We start from the raw sequence: 26,176 nt of genomic DNA, 5'->3' as shown, positions 1-26,176 counted from the left end.
CAACAGAGGTGCTGGGGCAACTGGACATTCATAAGCCAAAAAAACCCAAACAACAATAACAGAAATAACAACAAAAAAGACCCTTTGACCTATGTCTTACACCTTACACAAGATAAATCATAGATTCAAATTTAAAACACAAAATTTTAAAACTGTCAAGGAAAAAAAAAGACAAGAGAAAACTTGGGATCTAGTACTAGACAAAGAGTTCTTAAACATATCCCAAAGACATGATCCATTAAAAAATTAATAAAGGGATTTTCCCCAAATTAAAAACTTTTGCTCTGTGAAAGACTTTGATAAGAAAATAAAAGGACAAACTACAGTTTGGAAAAAATATTTGCCAACCACATATCCAACAAAGGACTGGCATCTACAATATGTAAAGAACACTTAAAAAAAAAAACCACTCAATAGTAAACCAACAATTTGATTACAAAAAGGGCAAAAGACATGAAGAGAAATTTCACCAAAGATGACATTCAGGTGGCAAATAAGCAAGCAAAGATGTTCAATATCATTAGCCATTACAGAAATGCAAAAAAGTGAGATTTCACTTTATGCCTATTAGAATGGCTAAAATAAAAAAGTGATGATACCAAATGCTGACAAAGATGGAGAGAAGCTGAATCACTTACATATTACTAGCAAGAATGTAAAATGGTATAGCCAGTCTGCAAAATTTTCAGTAGTTTCTAAAAAAAACTAAACATGTGGGGTACCTGGGTGGCTCAGTCAGTTAAGCATCTGCCTTCAGCTCCGGTCATGATCCCAGGGTCCTGTGATAGAGCCCCCTATCTGGCTCCCTGTGCAGCAGGGAGCCTGCTTCTCCCTTTCTATTTCAAATAAATAAAACCTTAACATACACACATGCATGCACGCACACACACAAAGAACCCTAAGCATGCAACTACCTATCAACCCAGCAATTGTACTTGGGGGCATTTATCCCAGAGGAATGAAGACTTCGGTTCACACAAAATCCTGTATATGAATGTTTGCAGATGTAGTTTAAGTCATAATAGTTCAAAACTGAAAACAGCCCAGATGTCCTTCACGGGGTGAGTGGTAAACATACTGTCATATATTCATATGATAGAATACTATTCAGCAATAAAATGTAATGAACTGTTGATGTACAACAACCTGAATGAATCTCCACAGAATTATGGCAAGTGAAAAGAGCTACTCTCAAAAGATTATATACTGTCAGGAAGGCATAGGGGCAGGAATAAAGCCAGTGTAGCTATTAAAAAGCAACAAGAGGGATCCTTGTACTGATGGAAATTTTCTGTATCAGTGTCAATACTCTGCTTGTAAAATTGTTCTATAGTTTTGCAAAATGTTACTGTTAGGCAAAATAGGCAAAAAAGAAAACCTGAGCTCTCTGTATTATTTCTTACAACCGCATATGAATATATAATCACCTCAAAATAAAAGAGTGCAGATAAAATGTTCTCACTTTTATCAAATCTGCATATTGATATATAATAATGTAGTATTTACATATTAAAAGGGTAACATCTGGCAACAAATACAAGAAAGGTAACAGTGGTTTATCTCTGTTGCTGAGATGATGGGTGATTTTTCACTTTCTTCATACATTCACGTATGACCACAGTTTTTTCATTGCACACACTACAATAGTAAGAAGAACAATTAAAATGATTTTTATCATGAAATGAATATACGCTAACTGTACAAACTTTTTTCCACTGAACATTTTACTCTATTGATTCTTTAAGATATCATTTCATAAGCTGTTTAAACATTCCATATCACTCATCAATTTTATTACTTCTCTACTACAAGGACTTAGTGATTATTTCTAATTTCTTATTGTTAAAAAAAAAAAAACACAACAGATTCCTTCTACCTGAATCTTCACATGCATCTGTGATTATGTGCTACAAGCTGCACCTCTAGTCATGGAGTTACTGGGTCACAGAATCAGGGCTTCTGGAACACACTGAAACACTGCTTCTCTGTAAAACTAGGATTTTATGTTCCCACCATTAGCGTACATGTGAGAGACCATTTCCCTCTGTCCTGAGTCGCTGCCAGAGTCATGTTCATACTCTAAGCTCCGTAGGTCAAATGAATATGGAAGACAGATGTAACTTCTTACAGCCACATCAAGGTTCAATAAAATTAACTTCACACCAAATCTCTCATTTTGGATACTCTAACATATGTAGGTCTTGCTTATTTCTCCTCATCAGTAGAAAGTTCAAGCTTCTTAGCCTTACATCCAAAATCCACCTCTTTTTGCCTTGTCTACTTGCTTCCAGCCACTCACACCTCTTTGCTGTTCCTCACACACATTTGTACATACCTGTGCCCAAATGCTCCTGTTTGGACAGCCATAGGCCTCAGCCCTTCACTGTCTTCAGGTCTTTGTTCAAATGTCCCCTATCAGAGGCCTTCTCATCTCAACTCTCTGAGAATTAGTAACCCTCTTCTCCAGCCTCCCAATTTATCTGCTCTGTTTTTCTCCAGCAATGACACACTGCAAGCTTATTATTTCCCTTTTTTCTGAAACTTAAAAAAAAAAAAATCCTATCATCTATGGCACTGCCATTCCAACTCACACTGACTGTAAATTTTGTCTCCTTTTGATTACAGGTATGAAGAGGGGCTCTAGCACAATTTATTTCTAGGCCCTCTGCCCCAAAACCTTGTGTTGATGTCCTTTTTCCATCCTGGCCTCCATCAAGCAAACAGTCAACTAATCCTGGCACTGAGGAGCCCCATTCATGCTACTCTGTTCGCTACCCTGGGGGTCACAATCGCTGTTCTTTGCATCCTCCTCTCCACCTTCATGGCATGCAGTCTCTCTATCCTCTACATCAGCTAAATCAACAAAGAAAAGAGATTACATATGATAAGCTAATTCACACTAAGGCATGTTGGATTCAAAAAGTAACTGAGGCAAAAGCAAATTCTTAAAGTTTCTAACTGGAAAAAAGTTGTAAAACGCTGCATTGTCAAAACATTTCTGTTCCATTAGTTTCTTCGATTTTTGTCATCTCTGTGATTTTATCATAGTCTTTCTGCCTGAAAAGTCTTATTCCAGTTTACCCTGATTCAAGTAGCATCTCCTTTTTGCTTGTCATTCTATTTAGCATTGACCTCCTCTCTCTGAAGAGCAAACGATGCCTCCTTCTCAGACTCCTCCTAAGTGTTTTTCTACCTCACTGAGTCTCCATTTCATCTTGAATTTCACCAGAGTATGGCTTTCTCTTCTTCAAAATGTATTTGAAAGCTCCCTTTTCCTTACCACATATCGCTTTCAGATTGTGTTCTACAGGTATCAGGGATCAGATCCATGCAATTAAACCTATAGAAAATGCTTGCTTTTAAATGTCATTACACAATTATTTTTAGAAGACACTACTTTGAGATGAAAAATACCTTTAAACAAAGACCACCTTTATGTTATTTTCCTCTGTCATTATGATTGGTAAATGAGATGTGGTTTGCTTCCTTGGGTTGTGTACTTACACTTTTTTCAAACATATTTTTAATTTTTAATTTCATTTTTTCCTGGAAATATAAAATAAATTAAAGCAAAGCAGTGAAATTTTAAAGAAATGTATATAATAGCCTGTGCTATTTCAATGGCAGACGAGATCATTTTAAAAACAAACAGTGATACTTCTCTGCATTCTGCATCAAAACTTCCTGAAATACACCTAGCCCCAGGAAAGACTACTCACCAGACTTCCTTGCTTTCAAAGCAATAACAGCTGCTAGTTCTCTCTGCACCTAGTAAGATATTAGAGGGAGGGGGGAAATAAAATTAGAATAAGAAAAATGTAGCTATCAAAAGCAGTACTTTGTGTTCAGGTATGCACTGAAATTAAGAGTTACTGGAATGAAAGTTAAGTTTGCTGTCACTTTTTGGGGTCTTGTTAGTTTTTACTATCAGGGGAAAAACCTCTGCATACGAATTTTAGGCCAAAATCTGGAAGATTCATATTGATCTACTTTCAAAAGAAATTGGACAGTTGCCAGAATATATACACTGTAAATCACTGGTATTTTTACTATGATGATGGAAAGAGCCTTAAAAATGTAATTATAAAACATTTTAAAAAATTCAAATAATCAACTATTAAAACATTCATGGTACTTTGGCAAAGATATTAAATACTATTTATCCCCTCAAAGATTCTAGCTTATATAGAAATTCTAGAAAAATTAAATAGGTGATCGTGGTGTAATTGGATCTCTACTCAAACACAATCAATGCTCACTTGAAGTCTGAGAGGCTTATGGCAACCATTTTGGAAAATAAGCCACATAAAAGCAAGTGTCATTGACTCACAGGGTAGGTGAAATGAGAATAGACAAGATGACCTTTAAAATCCTAAGTGTCTCCAACTCCACTTATTTGTACACATTTTTGCTTGCTCATTCTCTTTTCACCTGCCCCCACATCTTTGAGTGCTTAAATCCTTTCCTAAAAGCATTCTCAAAGAGGAACATAAAACAGAGACAAAAAAAATAACCAGTCACTTTCAAAGATAAGATAAAAAAAAAAAAAAGATACCATGAAGATAATCTTTGGGAAATCTATGTTTAGCAACAATAAAAATTCCATAACGAACAAGCTCATTCTGCTCTAGGGACACAGTTTTTTAAACTTGGAAGTGTGGGTGTGTTCAGGTGTTTGGAAGTGCTGGTGAGCTGGAACGATTCTGCAGCTTATTACACTAATGATATCTTAAAGGGGGAACCTGCAAGTTCAAGGTTACATAAGAGTTGCTACTGAAGTTAATCTAATTTATATTCATTTACTTGAAGGCAAAAATAGATATATATGCTAGACTCTGGGACTCCATTATGGACTTCTTCCACAATGGCCAGGCAGCATCACCCCGAGGACAGCAGCACCTCCACCGGCAGTTTACTGCCATGTTTTCCCCACCTGGCTAGTATGCGTGCCATGACAATGGGTATACTCTTCATTTAGCCCATTCTTTGATACCTTCAGACTCTCTGGAAAATTATACAATAATGAGAAGGCCATCAGACTCTCTCCAACTCTGGGAGTCTCAGCTCTGAAAATAGTCATGGTAGGAAAATTTGCTGTTGAAGAACTTAGCGTGAAGAAGAGGGCCATAGGAAAGAGAAGTGATACATGACTACAGGAAAACTTTCACAAATACTTGTATGGGTAGTCAAATAAGAACAACTACACATTAAAACATCATCTATTGCATACTTTATGTATCTGTAATTGTTTGTAAGGTTTACTACACTGCCACCTTTTCTATTCAGGATTTTCCTCCCTCACAGTGTCACAAATACTGGGGGCTGAGGGCAAACATGCCAACTATAAACATCCACTGAGATCTTGTCAATGGCTTCCTGATTTTATGACCTCCTAGGAAAGACCCCACCGTGGCTCAGGGACACGAAGGACACACAGATGGGAAAAGATGCCAGAGACAGATCTCTTACTTTGCTTAGAGAGGATCAAAAACAGTCTTCCCAACCCTCCTCTCAGTTTTCCATACCTGAATTCTCTTTAGCAGCTCCTCAGTTTTTCTTTCTCTAATTAGAAATGAGTCTCCAAATAACAAAGCTCAGAAAAAGAAGGTATTAGATTCCCAACTTTGTCTAATACCTCATCTTTTCAAAGATTTGGTGGGGGGAGAAAGGGAGGAATGGGTTGCATGAGGAAAGGACACAGATTTGGGAGCAACTGGACAGAGGGGAGAGAGGGTAGTGAGAGAGACAAGAACTTCACAGGTAAAAAAAAAAAAAAAAAAAAAAGAACTTCACAGGTGAAGGTAGAAGGAAACTAAGCTTTAAAAAAACAAAAGTTTTAAAATAAATGAGATTGCTCTACAGAACTACATGAAATCCCCTGAATGTCTGCAGTCAGGGAAGATTTAAGAGTGTTTTAAGCAGAGTGGGGTATGGAACAGCTTCCATGTTTTTGCCCCAGGATGGAGGCTTTTGACAAAAAAAAAAACCCCCCAAAGGTTGGTATTCTTCCTATAAAGCCCAAAGTGCCAATCAAGCAAAAACACGAAATAGCTATGATCCTATTACATGTTCCTATAGCATCTCCACAGAAACTTTTTTTTTTTTTTTGGTAAGCACACTGGCAAGTATTTAATCATTTTCAAATGAATGACTAATTCCTATCTTCTGGACAGAAGCTTCACTGAGGCAAAGACTTGTTCATCTTTTTATGGTATTATCCAGAGCAATAATCAACAATCATTCATTGACCCACAGGAGGTGAATGCATAAGCAACCTTAGGAAAAACATGGAAAGGACCTAGGGGAGAGAAAAATGCAGAGAGAAGGCATTCCCTACTAATAAGCTACTCCCAGCAGGAATCTTCAGAACAGAGTATTAGAAGGATTCAAGGCCTCCTTTGCAAATAATTATTCATTTTTATGTTGACAAGTAAAACTTTGAGCAACTGCAGAAACAGAAACTAGAATATTTTTTAAGCACGAATAAAAACTAAAGGTCTCATGTTCCAGCACCAGTCAAGTCTTCAGATGGCTGGGATCCTGGCTCACATTCCAACAACTTCCTGAGACACTCCAAGCAAAAGCCATCCAGTCTAAGATGCTCCTGAATTCCTGAAATTCAGGAACTGTTTGAGATAATAAATGTATAGGGATGCCTGGGTGGGTCAGCGGTTGGGTGCCTGCCTTTGGGTCAGGTTGTGATCCCGGAGTTCCAGGATCGAGTCCTGCATCGGTCTCCTGTCAAGGAGCCTGCTTCTCCCTCTGCCTATGTCTCTGCCTCTCTTTCTCAGCCTGGTCTCTCATGAATAAATAAATAAATGTTTTTAAAAAAGAGATAATAAATGTGTAGTTTTAAACCACCAGATTTTAAGATGGTTTGTTATACCAAGGAGTCTTTTATAAGAAAATGATTATTTTTCTACTTTACTTGTGTTTTTGGTTCATCTTAGTTTCTCTCACTGTGACTGAAATGAATCCTCTTCTTTGATCAGGCTCAAGATATGTACACATGCAGAGCCAAGAGCCACATTTCTGATACTGGCCATTGTTTTTATTTCATGTGGGTGCCAAGGTACTGCCTAGGTAAGTATACATTCTTACCTTGGCCTTCCAAAACAACCATTCCCCACTATGATCTGAAACCCTAGGGGTTAGATGTAGTCCAGAATTCAAACTTTTATACATTTCAGAAAGGTGTCCTATCTGTGTCACACTCTCGGGGAGGTCTGGGGTGGCAACTTGTTATCAGAAATCAGACACATGAATATATTTTTTGCAGTGGAATGTGTAATTATTCATACTAAAGGAGACAACAGAACACTAGAAAAAGCCTCAGGATTTTCTTTTTTTCTTTTATTATTATTTTTTAAAGATTTCATTCTTTTATTCATGAGAGACACAGAGTGAGAGAGAGGCACAGACATAGGCAGAGAGAGAAGCAGGCTCCATGCAGGGAGCCTGATGTGGGACTCAATCCTGGGTTTCTGGGATCACGACCTGAGCCAAAGACAGACACTTAACCACTGAGCCACCCAGGGATCCCTCAGGATTTTCCACTATATATGTTCAGTGTAGGTTAGATTTCCTCACCGAGTAAGTAATGAGAAACTTGTTTTTCAGAGCTTTTGTATTTCAGAAGTGAATAATAGATGGTAAACCTCTACAAATTGTACACTAAAAGCTTCTCTCCCTTGTTTTTTCCCCTCATGTCTTCTCTTGTCAAATAGCTATGGAGTCCTTGCTTTACTGAGAAATGCTCTCTTTAACTAGCTTGGATTTTCATCAATCTATCTCGGCAGTTCCCAAACCTGACTGCACATTAGAATCACTTGGGCAGCTTTAAAAAACTCCTGACACGGAGCCCCAACTAAGTCAGACTCTCTGGGGGAGAGTCCAGGCAATAGTACTTGCTGCTGCTGTCATTCCAAAGGTCCCTAAGTGGCTCTAGACTGAGGGTTGACAATCTATTCAATAAAGTATCTTAGTTTTCCCAAGACTCAACCTTTTAATCTGATCATCACTTCAACTGGCAATCCATCTTTTACTTTTTATGTTGTTCTCCTCTAATTTAATTCATTTGTAAGGGAACATGGCCTTCCCCGTATTTTAGGTATAGAGTTATGCTATAATCCAATAGAATGACAAGATTCAGTTACTTCATCAGCAGTTTCACAAACTATTCAAGTACAGGGAAAACTGCAAGGACACTTTTTAAGAAGCCGAAACTTTAATTGAAAACATAGTTTACTCAATATGCAAGAGCACTAAATAATTAAAAACACATCTTCCTGCTTAGGGTATATTTGCCCTAGTGAGTATCTCCATAGATAGGGTAATTAAGGGACAAAGAAGACATGTGTCAAAGCTTCTCCTCTCCCCCTGTTATCCATCAGAAACATATAGCAATAGTTTAAACTCTTTCAATAATCATCAGGGCCATTCACAAAATAGCCCTGAAATTTAACAAGATTAAGAGCTAGTCTTACTTCTAGCATTTGTCTTCTCTTCTCTTTGGCACTTTAATAATGTCTTCAGCCCCCAATCCAAATGCTCACAAAATTGTCTTGCATCAATGCCAAGATTCAAAAGGCAACAGAAAGTGTCAAATGCAAACTCTGAGTGCCAGGGAGCATCTCAGGGAGAGGTTAACTTAGAAGATATGGAGGAAGAGATCCTTGAAAAAGCTGGATAGAATAAAGGTCATTTTGGGAAGACAGATTAATTGTGGCAAAGGTCTTAGCTAACCAAAGTGTTGTCCTTAACAAACTAACTTGGACTACATCACCAATTCAATGATTTCCTAAAGATTTTTAGTAAATCTGTTAATTTCAGAAACACTTAAATTTTGATACTAGGATACAAATGTTTTAAAAACATAGAACCTATTTTCTCAATTTCCTAAATTAAATGTATGAAGAAACAATCCAACTCTCTCCCCTGTTCTATTCCCAAATATACTCACTTTTAAACCACTATAAGATCTTAAGCTAGTAAGGATTTTAAGAATTCCAAAAAGAAAAAAATAAATATGCTTCTTAAAGTAATCAACATGTTTTTAGATAAGACACAAACTGAGCAGTGATGGTGGCTAGACCTTTGTCCTATAAAGGAACACCCATGAACTAAGCTACAATTTTCTTTCTTCCTTCCTCAGAGGCCTGTTTTCCTATTTCCAAATTCACTATTTTGTTCCAAAGAACTAATATTGCCACAAACCTGACATACAGATAATCTTGCGATTACCTGTTACTAGAAAACAATAATTAGAAACCAATAATTAGAAAATTAGGAAAGTTATTTATACATCTGTCTAGATACTACTGCTTTCCACCTAACAGTTTATTTAACAAATAGTTGTTTTCTCAGTAATTGCTGTCACTACATCGAAGATGTATTTGTTAAGCACACTGGGATGATAAAATATGCTTACTCATCTATTTCAAGGCTATTAGGGATATTTTAAAAATCTTTTATGTAGAATATTCTGTTGAATATACAGATATGTCTATTAATTTTTTTAAAAGTAATTCTTCCATTTTATTTTAAGATTTTATTTATTTATTCATGAGAGAGAGAGAGAGACAGGCAGAGGGAAAAGCAGTCTCTGTGCAGGAAGCCTGATGTGGGACCGGATCCCGGGTCTCTAGGATCACACCCCGGGCTGAAGGCGGCACTAAACCGCTGGGCCACTGGGGCTGCCCTATTAATTTTATTATAACTTAGACAACAGCTGACCATTCAAAGACCAATATATATGTAGAAGTGGCCTGAAAGTAATAAGATGCATTGGAATGAAGTCCTCTGCTTAGGTTGTTGAGTCTGTTATTTAAGTCTGCTACATGGACATACTTCTACTTTGACAGAGGTTCACATTAAAAAAAATCTGGTAATTTTTAGGTGATCACAAGCATGGTGTGAATTAACAATGGAAATGAGATTACTTAGAATAAGCAACAATGTTTTTAGGGATATTACTAAAAATGAGGCACCTGGGTGGCCCAGTCAGTTAAGTGTCTGCCTTCCGCCCAGGTCATGTTATCAGGGTCCTGGGATCAAGCCCCCTATTGGGCTCCCTGCTCAGTGGGAAGCCTGCTTCTCCCTCTGACTCTGCTTCTCCCTCTGCTTGTGTGTGCTCTCAAATAAATTAATTAAAAATCTTTAAACAAAACAAAACAAAAAAAGGAGTATTACTAGAAGATAGCATTCAAGCCACCAAAAACAAAAACAAAGCAAAACAAAACAAAAAAACAAAACAAACAGAATTGAGAAAGATCAACATCTGAATTGTATTCAGATCTATTTAGGTTCATGAGGAGTAGAAAATATTCACAGGAGGAAGCTAGGGGACAGCCACCTCCCTGTAGCTAAATGTGCTGGATGCAGCACTCTTTATTTACCTGGTCCTCTCTGTAAGATTTAACACTGTTATCTATTCTCAATCACTAGGATTTCCTGACACCACATACTCCAGGCTTTTCTCTTTCCTCTCTGGCTGCATTTTTCTTTCCCCAAGGCCTTCTTCTCTTTCTGTTTATTCTCCATAGGTAATTTCATTTACTCACGGTGCTTCAATTTAATATGTATCTCTAGGGCCCTAGAAGCCCATATCTGTTTACCTCCTGGACCTAAATGTCCCATGAGTAGCTCAAACTCAACATTTCCAAATGTGAAGTCACTTTCCTACCACTTTTCTGTACCCCATATAATTGTTCCATGTCCCACATACCAAGTCAGTGAACCATGCACTCAGGGCTTCAAGCCAAAAAGTGAGGTGTCCCTGACTTAGCTCAGTCCACCATCTTTTCCCATTCAGACTACTATCTCTCTCTCTTTTCAAACCACATTATTCTTTACAGAAAAGACTAATACTCTTACAGTACAAATTTTATATTACATCTTTTGCTAAAAAATACTCTTCAAATACTTCCCCATGAGACCATGACCGAGTCCAAAGTCTAACATTGCATATGTAGTATTCTTCTGATCTGGTATTTAGTATTACTTTAGTTCCATTCCTCCTCTCAAAATCTACGTTCAAAAAACAAAACAAAACATCAATGCTCCAGTCTTAGTAAAACAGAACTCTTGTAATTCTCTGGAAGGGCCATGTTCATTCCTTAATTGAGCCTTTCTACACGTTCTTCTCTCTGTCTGGAATGCCTCTCCAAATCCCCAGTTTGTGTGACTGTCACTTACTTGTCCCTTAGGTCCCACCTTAGTTACTGTCCTCTCCTTAGTGCTACCCACCTCTCCTAATGGGGTCACATCCTCCCTGCATATAAACCCCAGTAACATTTACCTCAATTATAAGGCTATCATAGGCTAGTGAAATCTCCCCTTTAGTTGGGGGTCCCCAATAGTTTATTATAAGTTCCCTAAAATAACTCCCTTTACTCATCATTCTGACCCTGGTTCTTGGTACCATTCACAGTATGTACGTTTGTGATCAAGCACAGAAGTGAAGTATCTGTAGCTGCTGCAGAGAAGAGAAGACTTAGGGGAACATGATTGTGAGCTTCAGATATTTGAAAGGTTGAAGGTAAAATTCAGATCAATGGACTGAAGTTACAAAAAAGGAATGTTTTAGCTCCAAGAGCTTTCAAATAATCAGAGCTATCCAATGTGGAAATGGTCTACCTGTGAGGTTCAGAAGAGGATACTTTATAGGGGAAGATCAGAAGCACTCAGACTAAAGGACTGTTCTAAAGATTTGTTTTATGATGCTTCCTTTCCAAATAATCCACTACCAAAAGAGAACAAACATGAGCCCCCTGTAGGTAGTGCTATCTATCTGTCAGCTTACATTTGAAAAGTTTGTGATGTCACAGCTGTCTAACCCTCCCAACAGAGATAAAGGTGGTACAAATCTTAACAAACAGATGAAAACTAACTGTTGGGGGCCTTTTCTTAGAAATGTTATAAATTTCATGACACAAAGCACAGGAGAAGCTACAGAGGTACTGGTTGAAAGAAATCTGAAAAGAACAAGGTAACAACACTAACATGTTTTCCAAAGAGCAGGTATAACTGCTTCTTCAGTCTTCAAAACTGCTCTTACTGCTTCTGATCAGTGATTTCCCCAAAGCCCTAACTGCTGGTCAGTGTGAATTTCTTGACAAAAATATCATATATATGAAATGTATTTTAAGTAAACAAATGCTGGACATTCTGATTTTAGTTATAATAATTAAATAAAACATGTTACTTCATTTAAATTTTTAGTTTTTATGTCTCATTATTTTTTCCACTTTCTGGTAAGCCCAGAGTATTTTCAACCTATACCACATTTAAATAATTCTTCAATAGACTTATAGTTTAACAAAGTTACCTTTAAGGACATAACATAATTTACAAACTCATTTTTCTTATTCCTTATTACATGTCCATCTTTACATAGTAAAATGCCTTTTCTCAATCATTGCGCTTTTTGGAGGTAAGGTTCTCAACTGCAGCAACAGTGTAACTGTAACACTAGTCAGGCCCCAGAAATTCTAAGGGGCTCCTGTCTGCATGGATGTTACATTAGAAACATCTGTATTCAGATAAATTCAGATCAACTAAAACCCTTTCCAATCAGAAAGTGTATAAAAATTGCTAATATGAGAGTATTCCCTGGAAAACAGATTCAGAGCTTAAGATCCAAAACCTAAACCAGGAAAAGGAAATCTCCATTTATTTTAATGTCAACTGTGGAAGAAGTTCTAGGATTCCAGTTTGTGGGGTGGAATCACAGCCCTCTACCTCAGAGGACTGTTTATAGAATTAAACTAGTTAGCACCTAGAGCATCTGGAACACCGCCTGACACTCTATCATCAAGATAGAGTGACAGTCAATCACTCTATTATCCCTTGATAAATCAAGGGACTGTGGGTATGTATTCAACAAGGAATGTGTATTTATTTTTATTTCTGCCAATGCAAACTACCATCTACTTATTGGCTTAAAATGACATCCCTTTATCATCTCACATTTCCATTGGTCAAGAGTCTGGGTATAGTGTGGGTTAACGGGATTCTCTGGTTAGAAACTCACAAAGCCAAAAATCGAGGGATGGGCACAGTTGTATTCCATACTGGAGGCTCTGGGAAAGAATATGCTTCCAGGTTCATTCAGGTTGTTGGCCAAATCTAGTTCTTGCATCTGTAAAACTGAGGTGCCTGTCTCCTTGCTGGAACCTGGCAGCCTGCTCTGAGCTCCTGAGACCTTTATCTGGTCTTTATACATGGGATCCTACTTCTCACATCCAGCAATGCCACACTGAATCCTTTTCCTGCTTGAAATTCCTTCTTACCTTCTCTTCTGCCATTTCTCTTTGACTCCTCCCAGACCGACTTCTTTGTTTTTAAGGGCTTATGTGATTAGACAGGGTCCTCATAGACAGTCCAGGTCTACAGCCTTAATTATAACAGCAAAATATCTTTTGCTATGTAATGTAATATTTGCAGGTCCCAAGTAGTGTATTTATCTTTGGAGAACCATTCTCTCTACCAAAGAACAGTAACATAGATCCTCAGAGCCTTCCAAAAACTTATCCCTGAACACTTTTTAGGGCCTTGTCATAACTTGCCAGTAGAGCCTGGTTCTGGAACATGATTCCCCTGTTATAAAATCAGAGCATACATCTGAGTTCACACAATGGAACCAGACAGAAGACCTTAGAAATCAGTCTAAATGAATTTCTCAATTGCTCAACTATGCAGCCATGTTTACCAGTATTTAATGATTCTTAACACGTTACAAATTAAAATACTACTTAACGTAACTTCATAGGTCCCATTTCATTAAAGTGTTTAAATAAGAACAGAATTCTATAATCAAATCCCATACCAAACTCGTTGAGACCTGTTTAGTAACTATGAAGTATTTTAAGTGAAGATAATGTAGAAAATTGCTTTTTGAACCCTAAACTGTTATTTTAAATTACTGTGGACTCTTGGGATGCCTGGGTGGCTCAGCGGTTGGGCACCTGCCTTCAGCTTAGGTTATGATCCTGGGATCTGGGATCGAGTCCCACATCGGTCTCCCTGTGTGGAGCCTGCTTCTCCCTCTGCCTATGTCTGTCCCTCTCTCTCTCTCTCTCTCTCTCTCTGTGTCTCTCATGAATAAATAAATAAATCTTTAAAAAAATTACTGTGGACTCTTAATACTTTTTTTTTTTAAAGATTTATGTATTTATTTTAGACAGAAAGTGGGATTGGGCAGAGGAAGAGGAGGAGAGAGAACCTCAAGCAGACTCCTAGCTAAGTGTGGAGCCCTACTTACTCAGGGCTCCATCTCACAACCTTGAGATCATGACCTGAGCCAGAAATCAAGAGTCTAATGCTCAACTGACTGAGCCACACAGATACCTCAATACCTCCTGTCTTAAATGCTCCATCTCTCTAATGTGAGTAATACATCTTGCTCTGGGAAAATGAAATATGACAGTCCACAAAAAGCATTAGCAGAATGCTTGCACAACGTCAGTATTCAATAAGTATTAGCCAGTCTTAGCCTTTTACCTATTTTTCACTTGGTCTTCTTAAATAAACAGGCTAATAAATGGCATCTGCAAGCAAGTTTCTTCAATAATTTCCCCACAAAGAATTTCATCCTTGTGTTGTTTGTAATCGCAAAAGATTGCTATTACAATGCCCAGAGCAGGAGATAATGAAAAATCCATGGAACATGGTACTTTAGAGCCACAAAAATGCCACAGGAGGAGTTTTTCAGCACTGAAAACATACTTGCTGAAAGTACAGACCACAAAATAAAAGGGTCCTTTTCTTTTTTTTTTTGTAAAAAAGTATACATACAAGAAAAATAACCTAGGAAGCAATAAACACTTAAGTTAATAATAAGTTACTAATGAATGGTTCCATTATGGAAATTTTTTTCTATTCTGGAATTTTTTTAAATTGCAAAGTCTTTATGTTCAAACCAAACAATCCAAGTGTCAGATAAATAAAAGAGAACTGCAAACATAACCCACAGTAATGACAACTCACTACCATCATTACCATCATTTTGACATTTACAAATATAGCAGTGGAATGCACATTATTTCTACCCAATACTCACATAAGATTCCATTATATAGTTAAGTACTACAACAATATAAAATAATAGGAACTAAGTTAAAATCTACCTTATTCCATCATCACCAAAAACTCAAGTAATCTTCAGTCTTTTACATGCCTCCTGGTCCTTCTGCACATATGGACATATTGTATAAAGCTGTAACATTATCCTAAGGATGTGAAATTACATTTCATCTAAGCAGCTATAAGAAGTTCTATTTTTAAAAATGCACAAAGCAGCAGCCCAATATGAAATGTCATGGATCAATTTTTTCAAATTCTTTCAACTGCCCTCAGATAAGATTTCATGGTAGCATTTTACAAACACATGACTGTCAATATATAAATTGATAGCTGAATGGTATATTTCTATTTCTTGTCAATTAAAAATGTCTATGTTTTCTATGCATATTGCATATCAAAATGATTATCCTCACTTTGGAAAGAAATAACCAAATTCCATAATACATATAAATACATACATGTACACACATACAAACACACACTTCTACTCCTATTCAAAAGGGATTTGTTGAGACCTGTTTTATTCTTGAATGGGTTCTATACACTCACACCTTTCTGAAGAAATGCTTTTAAATAAATGTTCCCTCTCTGGCATCATTTCAATAGGCAAAACAGCATGTATTATGTTGCTCACTGAAACCAAATTCTCAGGGCTAGAGTTAAATGAGATTACCATATAATCTAAGTATGTGAAGGTGGTTTCTTTGGAAATAGAGGTAACTTAGTAATTAATGTTAAAAAATTGTGTGTATAATGCCTGGTTGGCTCAGTTGGTTAAATGTCTGCCTTTGGCTCAGGTCATGATCCCGGGGTCCTGGGATTGAGTCACGTCTGGCTCTTTGTTTAGTGGGGAGTCTGCTTTTCCCTCTGCCCCTCCCCTGCTCATTCTTTTTTTTTCTCTCTCTCTCTCAAATAAATAAGTAAATAAATAAACCTTTAAAAAAAGTTGTGTGTGTGTACATGTGGCATTTAGGGATCTATTCCCAGGATGAAGAAAATTTTGATGTGTAATAGGTATAAAACAACTTTTTGTTGACAAAGGACAGAAATCTACCCATTCAGCTGTCTGTTCAAGTATTGATAATGACGAGTTGGTGAAGTGCCACTGTGAGATCCTACCTGAGGAAAACTGCAGGAGCTTTAACCAGCTGTCCATGTGGTCGCAGAGACCTACAATCCATAGCCCTTTGGATACTCTAACTGATGAAGGTAGATCTAAAGAATAATGAGGAAAGGTACTGACAAGTCCCATGGCTCCTTGTAAATAACAAGAACAATGAATACTGTGCCTGAAATGTGCTACAATTCCTCTGATGCCTTTCTGATGATCTTCAAAACCAGGTCTGTCTTCTCTAGCCTCCCTTGACACTGTCTCAAAATTCAATCTATTGGCCTTTCCCCCAAAATCACACAGTAGCTCTTAAGCCACCAGGAAAATTGGAGCCAAGGTAAGTATTCCAAGTAAGAATTTTATGTTCCTACAGATAAGAAATATAAGGTAACAAGATGGTCATCACCCTGCAGCAGTCAGAAAGAAGGTTAGTCAGTCCCCAGGGGATTAACTTACTTCTATTCTCTGAGCAAACATGCCCACTCAGGTCTGCGATAGACTAAGAAAAGGGAGATTAACTATACTCCATTTCTCCATTCCCCAGAAAGGGAGAGGCACATAGCCAGGAAAAAGAGTGAGTGGAAACTGGCATTTCAGTGTTTTAAAAAATCTATCTCAAAAAATAAAAAATAAAAATAAAAATTAAAAAATTAAAAAATTAAAAATCTATCTCTAAGTATGGTAAAAATCATCATCGAATTGTGCTCATCATGTACTAAATTTGACTAAATCTTCCCCCTTCTCACTAACCTAGGATTGTTTCCAAACCTTGCTAACTTGGAGTATCATCTCTTAAGAAAATTCTAAAGATTCATCAAAACCCAAATCCCATGCTATTTCTGCTTCCTGAACTGGTACCATCTTGAAAGTTTCCAACTGAAAAAGCTGTCACTGTTTTCTTCAGATACTACTGTTCAAAAAGGGATTCCTCCAACGTAGCAAACCCCACATGTAGATTCATCAAGAAGGACAAACTGAGGGAATCCTAGCCACATTACATGCTTCCCAGACAGAAAGGTTATGAACGGAGTCCTGTGAAAGGCACATCCTTAGAGAAAATGACTGAGCTTCAGAGGAGACGGCAGAGAGGAGATCTAAATGTGTAATAGCAGAACTTAAGAACAAGCAACAGCAGAGAAAGGAGAGAGCCAGCAAGAGAGAGCATCTTGAAAAGTTGGCATCCTTGAGTTCCATCAGGCCCTGGATGCTACAGGACAACTGCTTGTCCATTAAGACCCACTTCTCTGTGGCTCCATAACAAGTATTTCTCAAGTGAACTCTAAGGAAAAGACAAATTAGGAGAAGAATCAGACAAAGGCCTAAGTGCAGGTCTTAGTGAATGTGAGTAAACTAGATGCGTTCTACCTGGAAAGTAGGATCCCAAATGGAGAAAAAGTAGGAACAAGACTTTAACTATAAAGAAAGCTAGAAATCCTAAGAGAACAAGTTCATAGGCGACATGAAAACTGAAGGAGTGACATCACAAGTTGTGGACACTGAGCAGGGAAAAATGTTTTTGTGACACTGCCAATGGGCAGCAGCCAGTTTTAACTATGTCTTTTATCCCTAGAGAGGTATATAAAGAAATTTCATAGCAGGTTTCTTTCTAACACTTTCACCAAATATTATATATCCTAGCATACATTTTTGCTTTGGTGTGGGGGAGGGAGGATGGCTTCTTCTAGAACTTGTCGTTGACACTCCATTTATAATTTAGTTTATTTAAAAAATTTTTTCAGCTCAGTGGTATTTCTTAGAGGAGTGATACTGTACCCTATGAGCAGGAATTTAGAAATTCCATTAAAAGCATCACATGCAGAGCTTCTATGATAAAATTGTATGAACTGAAGAAAATGAGCAAGGGGATAGAGTAGAAACATACAAAGAAATTGAAACTGATGAGAATGATAAACTAAATCAGCTTTTAGAAGGAATACAAGGGAGTAAGAGTATCTAGTTAATGGTCCCCAAGTTTTAGATTTTGCCCTCCTTCTCTTCCTAAATTCAGAACACTTGATTTGTAATTTTTTAAAAACACCCAACAGGGGCATTCTAGCTCACAACCCCAAGATCAAGAGTCATGTGCTCTACTGACTGAGCCAGCCAGGCTCTCTTTGATTTATAATTTTAATTCATCTCTCACAATATGTCCACATTTCTCAAGATATGCCCATCTCTACCACTACCAAGTTAGTGTCTCATTGTAGATATTCAACACTATTCTTTTTCACCATCTAAGTTATGGCTGACTTCACTGGACCAAGCAGCATAGTACACCACACCACAAGCCCCCTTGTCCTTTTATAAGTGCCACTAACATAACCATCTCACCAAACAGGCATCTACTACACATAATTCATAGCTTAGCCTAACTTACATTACACCTCAGAGGCTTGACAATTACATTGTGTGAACACAAATAATAAATTTCACTTAAGCCCAGATAAGATATTTGTATTTTCTTATCTCTACAATTTCCATCATGAAAATTTAGCCTAAAGAAAGAGAAATAGCCTAATAGGGTTTGTTTTGGACTTTGGTCTTAAGTAAGCAAGAGACAGAAGCTTAGAATCAGCTTTATCTGCTACTCAAGGATGCTCATGTTTCCATTTCCTGTCTTTGAATGTTTCCCAAGTACTTTTGGTTCTTCTCAAAATTTAGCTTACTTCAGAAATCTACATCCTAAGAAATATGGCTTTCATAGAAATGCTTAATTCATCATAAACTCTTCCCTAAATTTAGTATACCCTGGATTGTAATAATAGGGAAACTATTTCCAGATATTAAAGCCCAGAATGTTTCTGTAGACTTTCTATAATGGAAGGAGTGTACTATAGCCATGTTCTTTTAGCCCAAGCTGAAAACCTTTTACAGAGTCTTATTGTTAAAGTTTTTGGATGTTAGGTACTTAAGAGAGTACCTCTTTCCTGAAAATCACCAGAAACATGGCTGGAACATTTTTTATCATGCATGTTCATGTGAATTTAACAACTGTAAATCTCACTAAGTGATCGTGACATTTTTATTTCTACTTATGTACTCTCTTTTCATGTTCCTTTAATATAAAAACTCAGTGGGGCACCTGGGTAGCTCAGTCGGTTGAGCATCCAACTCTTGATTTCAACTCAGGTCATGATTTCAGGGTCATGAGAACGAGCCCTGCATTGGGCTTGGCACTTAGCGGCAGGGAGTCTGCTTGAGATACTTTCTCTCCCTCTGTCTCTGCCCCTCTATCTGCTCAAGCATATGCATACACATTCTCTCTCTCTCACTAAAAATGAGTAAATAAATATTTAAAAACAAAAGAAAACAACTCACTTGTGTTTTCTTCCAGGGTAGAATTCCAGGTATTATTATTTTTTTTTAGAGAACAGGACCTTTCCCTTGATGAACCTAAGCTGGGATAATAAACTATCGGGGTAGGGACACCTGGGTGGCTCAGTGGTTAAGCATCTATCTGCATTTGGCTCAGGTCATGATTCCAGGGTCCTGGGATTGAGTCCCGCAACAGGCTCCCCACATGGAGCCTGCTTCTCCCTCTGCCTATGTCTCTGCCTCTCTCTTTGTGTGTCTCATGAATAAATAAAATCTTTTAAAAATTTTTAAAAAATAAACTATTGGGATTAAAGAAAGGAGCAATTTCTTTTAAGATTGCATATACAAAGCCCCCCAAGTTATAAGCCCCCATATGTAAGCCCCCAAGGTGAATATATAAAATAGCACAGTAAATTGCACCTCTGGGGACTATTGACCCCTTTCTACTGCCCCCCAAACATACGAGCCCTCAAGGAGCACATTAACAACTCCACATTACAGATGTCAGTTTTGCTTTTTTTTTTTTTTTTAAAGATTTATTTATTTATGATAGAGAGAGAGAAAGAGAGAGGCAGAGGGAGGGAGAAGCAGGCTCCATGCAGGGAGCCCGACGTGGGACTCGATCCCGGGGCTCCAGGATCACGCCCTTGGCCAAAGGCAGGCGCCAAACCGCTGAGCCACCCAGGGATCCCCAGTTTTGCTTTTCTTTAATGTGTTTGAGGGTCATGGTAGATGAGAATGGTTACTAAGGGACGTTCATAAATATTCTCCTTCATGCATGGTGTTTGCACCTACATACAAAGTTTTTATATTACTGCCAATAAGAATAACTATATTGTAAAGATGGGAGGTTGGGACGCCTGGGTGGCTTTGCGGTTTAGCACCTGCCTTCGGCACAGAGTGTGATCCTGGAGTCCCGGGATCGAGTCCCACATCGGGCTCCCTGCATGGAGCCTGCTTCTCTCTCCCTGCCTGTGTCTCTGCCTCTCTCTCTCTCTCTGTGTCTCTCATGAATAAATAAATAAAGTCTCAAAAAAAAAAAAAAAAAGACAAGAGGCACAACAGTTCCTTCACAAATGCTTATACAATGCATGAAGGAATTTTAGGACTTAAGATATTATCTAGCCCAACCATTCAAGTTGGTCAAAGGCACATTGTTGGAAAAATTAAGAATCAAGGTCCTCAATCTCAGTTCAATGGTATTTTCATTACTCTAAGCCAATCACCCATGAATTGAAGAGATGACATTTTTCTCTTCTGTGTCCCCCAACCCCCATTTTAAGAAAGGGTGGAGAGAGGGGCAGAAGGAAAGAGAGAATCTTAAGCAGGATCCACACCCAGGGCAGAGCCTGATGTCAAGCTTGATCTCACAACCCTGAAATGATGACCTAAGCTGAAATCAAGAATCAGATGCCTAACCAACAGAGCCACCCAGGTGCCCCTCCTCTGCCCTTTATTCTCATTGCTAAATACCACTATTCCCATACCTTACCTCAACTCAATTTATTCAGTGTTTTAGCTTGTAGATTATTATCCTAGTAAGATTACCTCAACCAAATACATAGAACTGCTTTGCTGTCTATCCCTCCTTTTCAAAGGCTCTCTCAAATTTGACTTTCATATTATAAACCATTCAGCTAATTCTCTCTTGCTATTCTCTCATCTCCCTACTGCCCTCTTACTGTGGGTACTCCCCAAGCCCCCATCTCCTACTCTGCTCTTCAACTGATAGCCTCTCTGTGACTGATTCTTTTAAGTTTAGCCCTGACCTCTATAAGCTCCTGATTCACATCTCCAGGTATTTCTTGAATATTTATATATTTTATATTTCTTTGTCCTCAAACTTGGCATGTCCAAACTCTGTGTTTCCTTCCAGATATTTTACTCAACTTCCTAAGAGTATCATCACTTTTCCATTCTGACTCCTCTTCTACCTTTACTCTTACCTCTTCTACCTTCTACCTCGTCCTGATTTTAAAAAATTCTTTGTGCTCCTTTTTGAACTAATTTTTCCTGTGGTTCCCACAAAAACCACAATAAAGTACGTTTACAGCAGCCTCTCAGTCTCCCCACCTCCAACTCATCTACCTGCTTATTTTTTTCCTTTTCTTTCCTTTCTTTCTCTTTCTTTCTTTCTTTCTTTCTTCCTTTCTTCCTTTCTTCCTTTCTTCCTTTCTTCCTTTCTTCCTTTCTTTCTTTCTTTCTTTCTTTCTTTCTTTCTTTCTTTCTTTCTTTTTTAAAGTAATCTCTATGCCTGATGTGGGGCTTGGTCTCATGACCCCTAGATCAAGAGTCACATGCTGTACTGAGTCAGGTGCTCCTCATCTTTCTTTTTTCTTTCATGTCTATTTTATTATGTTAATATGTTGTTCAAAAAGTCTTTCATTTTGCTTAACTAGGATCTTCTTCTCTAACCAGGTCTACTCAGTACTTTCCCTTTCTACTTTCTCATTCCTCCACCTGCACACAATAAATCCCACTGCTAGAGTACATGTCCTCCTAATTATCGTATCTTCAAATCCTGACTGCCTTCAATGGTAGTTTACATCTCTTCAGTGAAGCTCTTACTATTCTTGAATCTACTATGTATATACACCACTATATTCAGTGCTCAATTGCCAATCATTTTGTATCTGAACTCTCTAAAGGTACTTGTCTTCCTGGTATGACTATAGGAAATATCGTGCATGTCTTTACTGCTTCTGAAACTACCCCAACAATATATTACATTACAAAAAAAAAAAAAGATGCATAATAGTTAAGGAAACATGACTAGGAAGTAGAAAAGTCTGAGTTAAAATTCTGGCTTTGTTTTTTTTCTAGGTGTGTGACCTTGGGAAAGTTACCTGACCTCTACAAGTTTTCCTATCTACAAAATAGGGATAATACCACTTATTCCATAGAGTTGTTGTGAAGTTTAACAGAATGTATATGTATGTGTATGTACAATACACAGAATATTTAACATAATAACTGGTCCATAATGAGTGCTTTTTAAACAGATGGCTATTACAATTTTGACCTCTTTGGTACAGTCTATAGATTTAGTGCAATCCCTATCAAAATTCCAGTGCCATTTTCTCAGAAATAGAACAAACAATTCCAAAATATATATGGAACCACAAAAGATCCCAAAAAGCCAAAAGTAAGTTTGAGAAAGAAGAACAAAGTTGGAAGCATCATGCTCCCTGATTTCAAACTGTATTGCAGAGCTACAGTAATCAAAATACTCTGGTACTGGCATAAAACAGACACCCACATCAACGGAAGATAATAAAAAGCTCGGAAATAAGCCCATACATTTATGGTCAATTAATGTATGACAAAAGAGCTAATAATATACAATGAACAAAGTATGATCTCCTCAATAGTGTTGGAAAAACTGGACAGCTGCATACAAAAAATTAAACTAAATCACTTTCTTACATCATACACAAAAATAAATTCAAAATTGATTAAAGATGACTATAAGACCTGAAATTAATATAAAACTTCTAGAAGAAAATATAAGCAGTAACCTCACTGATATTGGTCTTGGCAATGATTTTTTTGGATCCAATACCAAAAGCAAAAACAACAAAACCAAAAATCAGTAAGTGGGATACTCAAATTAAAAAGCTTCTGTATACCAAAGGGAAACCATCAATAAAATGAAAAGGCAACTACTGAATGGGAACGAGTATTTCCAAGTCATATATCTGATAAATATTTACAAGTCATATATCTATCAAAATATATAAAGAACTCATACAACTCAATAGCAAAAAAACAAACAATCCAACTGAAAAATGGGCAGAAGACCTGAATACACATTTTCCAAAAAAAGACAAACAGATGGCCAATAGGTACTTGAAAAGATGCTCAACACCACTAATCATCAGGGAAATGCAAATCAAAGCCACAATGCGATATTACCTCCTACCTGTCCATATGACTATTACCAAAAAGACAAGAAATAACAAATGCTGGAGAGGATGTCAAGAAAAGGGAACTGTTGTACACTGTTTGTTGGAATGTAAATTGGTGTAGCCACTCTGGCTACACCACAGAACTACCATATGATCCAACAATTCCATCTCTGGGTATTTAACCAAAGAAAACAAAAACACTAAAAGATACATGCATCCCAATGCTCACTGCAGCATTATTTACAATAGCCAAGATATGGAAATAACTTGTATCCATCGATGGATGAATAGATAAAATAGATGTGATACACAGACACGCGCGCGCGCGCACACACACACACATACAAGGGAATACTACTTTTGCCATAAAAAAGAATGAGATTTTGCCATTAGTGACAACAGGGATGGAACTCGAGGCATTTTGCTAAGTGAAATAAATCAGAGAGAGAAAGAAAATAGCATATGTCCTCACATATATGTGTAATCTAAACCCAGTAACAACAGCAACAATAAAAAACAAGCTCATAGATATATGGATTGGTAGTTGCCAGAGGTGAGAAGTTCAGGGGTCAGCACAATGGGTAAAGGGAGCCAAAAAGTCAACATCCAGTTATAAAATAAATAAGTCATTGGATATACTTTACAGCATGGTGACTACTATATATTTAAAAGTTGCTAAGAGCAAATCTTAAAAGTCCGCAGCCCAAGAAAAAATATTCTGTAACTATGTGAGGTGATAGATGTTAACTAGGCTTATTATGGTGATCATTTCACAAAATATATATACAAATATGAAATCATCAGGTTATACAACTGAAACTAATGTATGTTGTATGTCAATTATGCCTCAATTTAAAAAAGGTTAAATAAAGAACTGCAAAGGTCTCAGAAATATTTTTTCTTAACATGTTATCAAGACTCCATTTCACATGAGGCTTTACACCACCAATCACTGTATTTAATAAAAAAACTACTTTTTTAAGATACATTCCAGAAGAATAGGAAAGGCAACTTTTAACTTTCAAGCTGTTTGTAGATGCTAAGACCTGGTGTATAAAACTGTAAAAGATCAGTTTCCTTCACATACATAATGCAATCCAGTGTGATTTTCAGCAATTACCATTTCAATAATGAAGTTAAAGCAGAAGTGAACAATCTTTGGGAGGTTAGAAAAGTTTCCAGAAAGCCAAAACAATGGATAAATATTTTGTCAGATAGGATAGATAGTTAGAGCCTGTCAAAAACTAGGGCTCCATGATTAGCACCCATACCTAGCTTTTTCTATCAAGGAGGTCATGGGCTTTTCCTCAACTAACAAGGCAATTACCAATTCTGATTAGTGGCTTTAGAAAACAACCAAAAGGGACACCTGGGTGGCTCAGTGGTTGAGCGTCTGTCTTTGGCTCAGGTTGTGATCCTGGGGTCCTGGAATCGAGTCTGATATTGGGTTCCCCAGAGGGAGCCTGCTTCTCCCTCTGCCTATGTCTCTGCCTCTATGAATAAATAATTAAAATGAAAGAAAAGAGGGAAAGGAAAGGGAAAGGAAAGGGAAAGGAAAGGGAAAGGAAAGGGAAAGGAAAGGGAAAGGAAAGGGAAAGGAAAGGGAAAGGAAAGGGAAAGGAAAGGGAAAGGAAAGGGAAAGGAAAGGGAAAGGAAAGGAAAGGAAAGGAAAGGAAAGGAAAGGAAAGGAAAGGAAAGGAAAGGAAAGGAAAGGAAAGGAAAGGAAAGGAAACAACCAAAAATGCTGTGACCTAGTATGTTAGAAACCAACGACCTGGCCTTTCGTTAGTTGAGGTAAATTTTTTCCCCCCAATGTGTGGCATTCTCCTTTGTGTGGCAGGTCACAACACTCCCTAGGTTAAGTCATACTGTATTTTAAAAATCAGATATCACATCTACACTACGGTTCCAGAACTTTCCACCAGGAATATCTATGATCTTGCTTGGAGAAGCTGCACTGAGGTTAGCAAGTCAATGCCATGTCTCTTTTTGTCTCGATGTGGGCCTTCCACATTGATGCACACCCACAAAGCAAGTATCTCTCTGCACTACTACCCAAATTGCCTCCCTTTGAAGACCCTGACCCTCCTTATTTTCTATACCCGTAGGCAGGGAAAACTGCATGTCCTTACCGCAGATGTTAGGCGAGCAAGAATTTCATCACTGCTTTCTTCCGAGTCTTCGATTTTCTGATGAGACCTTTGAAAAACAAAGACCAATTTACTTTTAGTTTTGGTTGCTCAAATTTATCTCCCAAATTATGGGGAACACATGGCATTATTGTTTACTACATGAGTGAAAGTAGCCATGCAAATAACGTGGTATCAGTAATGCCAGGGGACACAGCTCTCTTGCAACCCAACTGTTCCTTCAAAATCAATTAGCAAGAACCTCTTTACAATATATATACCAATTAAATCCTGAGGATCGAGTATTTGTCTCCAAAAGATATCACAAAATAGTTCTGACACATAGATTTATGAATATGGGCATGCACAAAGCATAAACAGATGTGAATGGAAGGTGGTTAAGTACCAAAACTCCCTCCTAGTCTAAATGAAGTCCAGATTTTGAAAATCTGACACATGAATTTCCCACTACACTGGAGTTTCACCTAAAACAGATTTGTTTTGAAACGGTCTATTATAGACTTAATACTGTGACAGGAATTACGTGGAGTACAATAGCAGCAGAAGCTCTTCCCTCTTTTTTAAAATAACATAGCCCATACCTGAGAAGGCTCTAAGCGCTCACAGAA

The 26,176-nt window shown here is 37.6% G+C and overlaps 1 protein-coding gene across 1 annotated transcript in view; it reads right to left on the bottom strand.

Annotated features, from left to right (window-relative positions):
• Positions 1-26,176, bottom strand: part of RAPGEF5 (Rap guanine nucleotide exchange factor 5) — a 229,736-nt gene that overhangs the window by 140,091 nt on the left and 63,469 nt on the right. The window contains exons 6-7 of the mRNA XM_072783806.1: positions 25,551-25,617; positions 3,720-3,768 (exon numbers count right to left, since the gene is read on the bottom strand). Coding sequence (XP_072639907.1) covers positions 3,720-3,768; positions 25,551-25,617 — 116 coding nt within the window. The remainder of the gene's footprint in view (positions 1-3,719; positions 3,769-25,550; positions 25,618-26,176) is intronic.

The sequence above is a fragment of the Canis lupus genome, chromosome 18 (assembly GCF_048164855.1).
Source record: "Canis lupus baileyi chromosome 18, mCanLup2.hap1, whole genome shotgun sequence".
NCBI lineage: Eukaryota > Metazoa > Chordata > Mammalia > Carnivora > Canidae > Canis > Canis lupus.
This window is presented reverse-complemented; position numbering and strand designations above follow the sequence as displayed.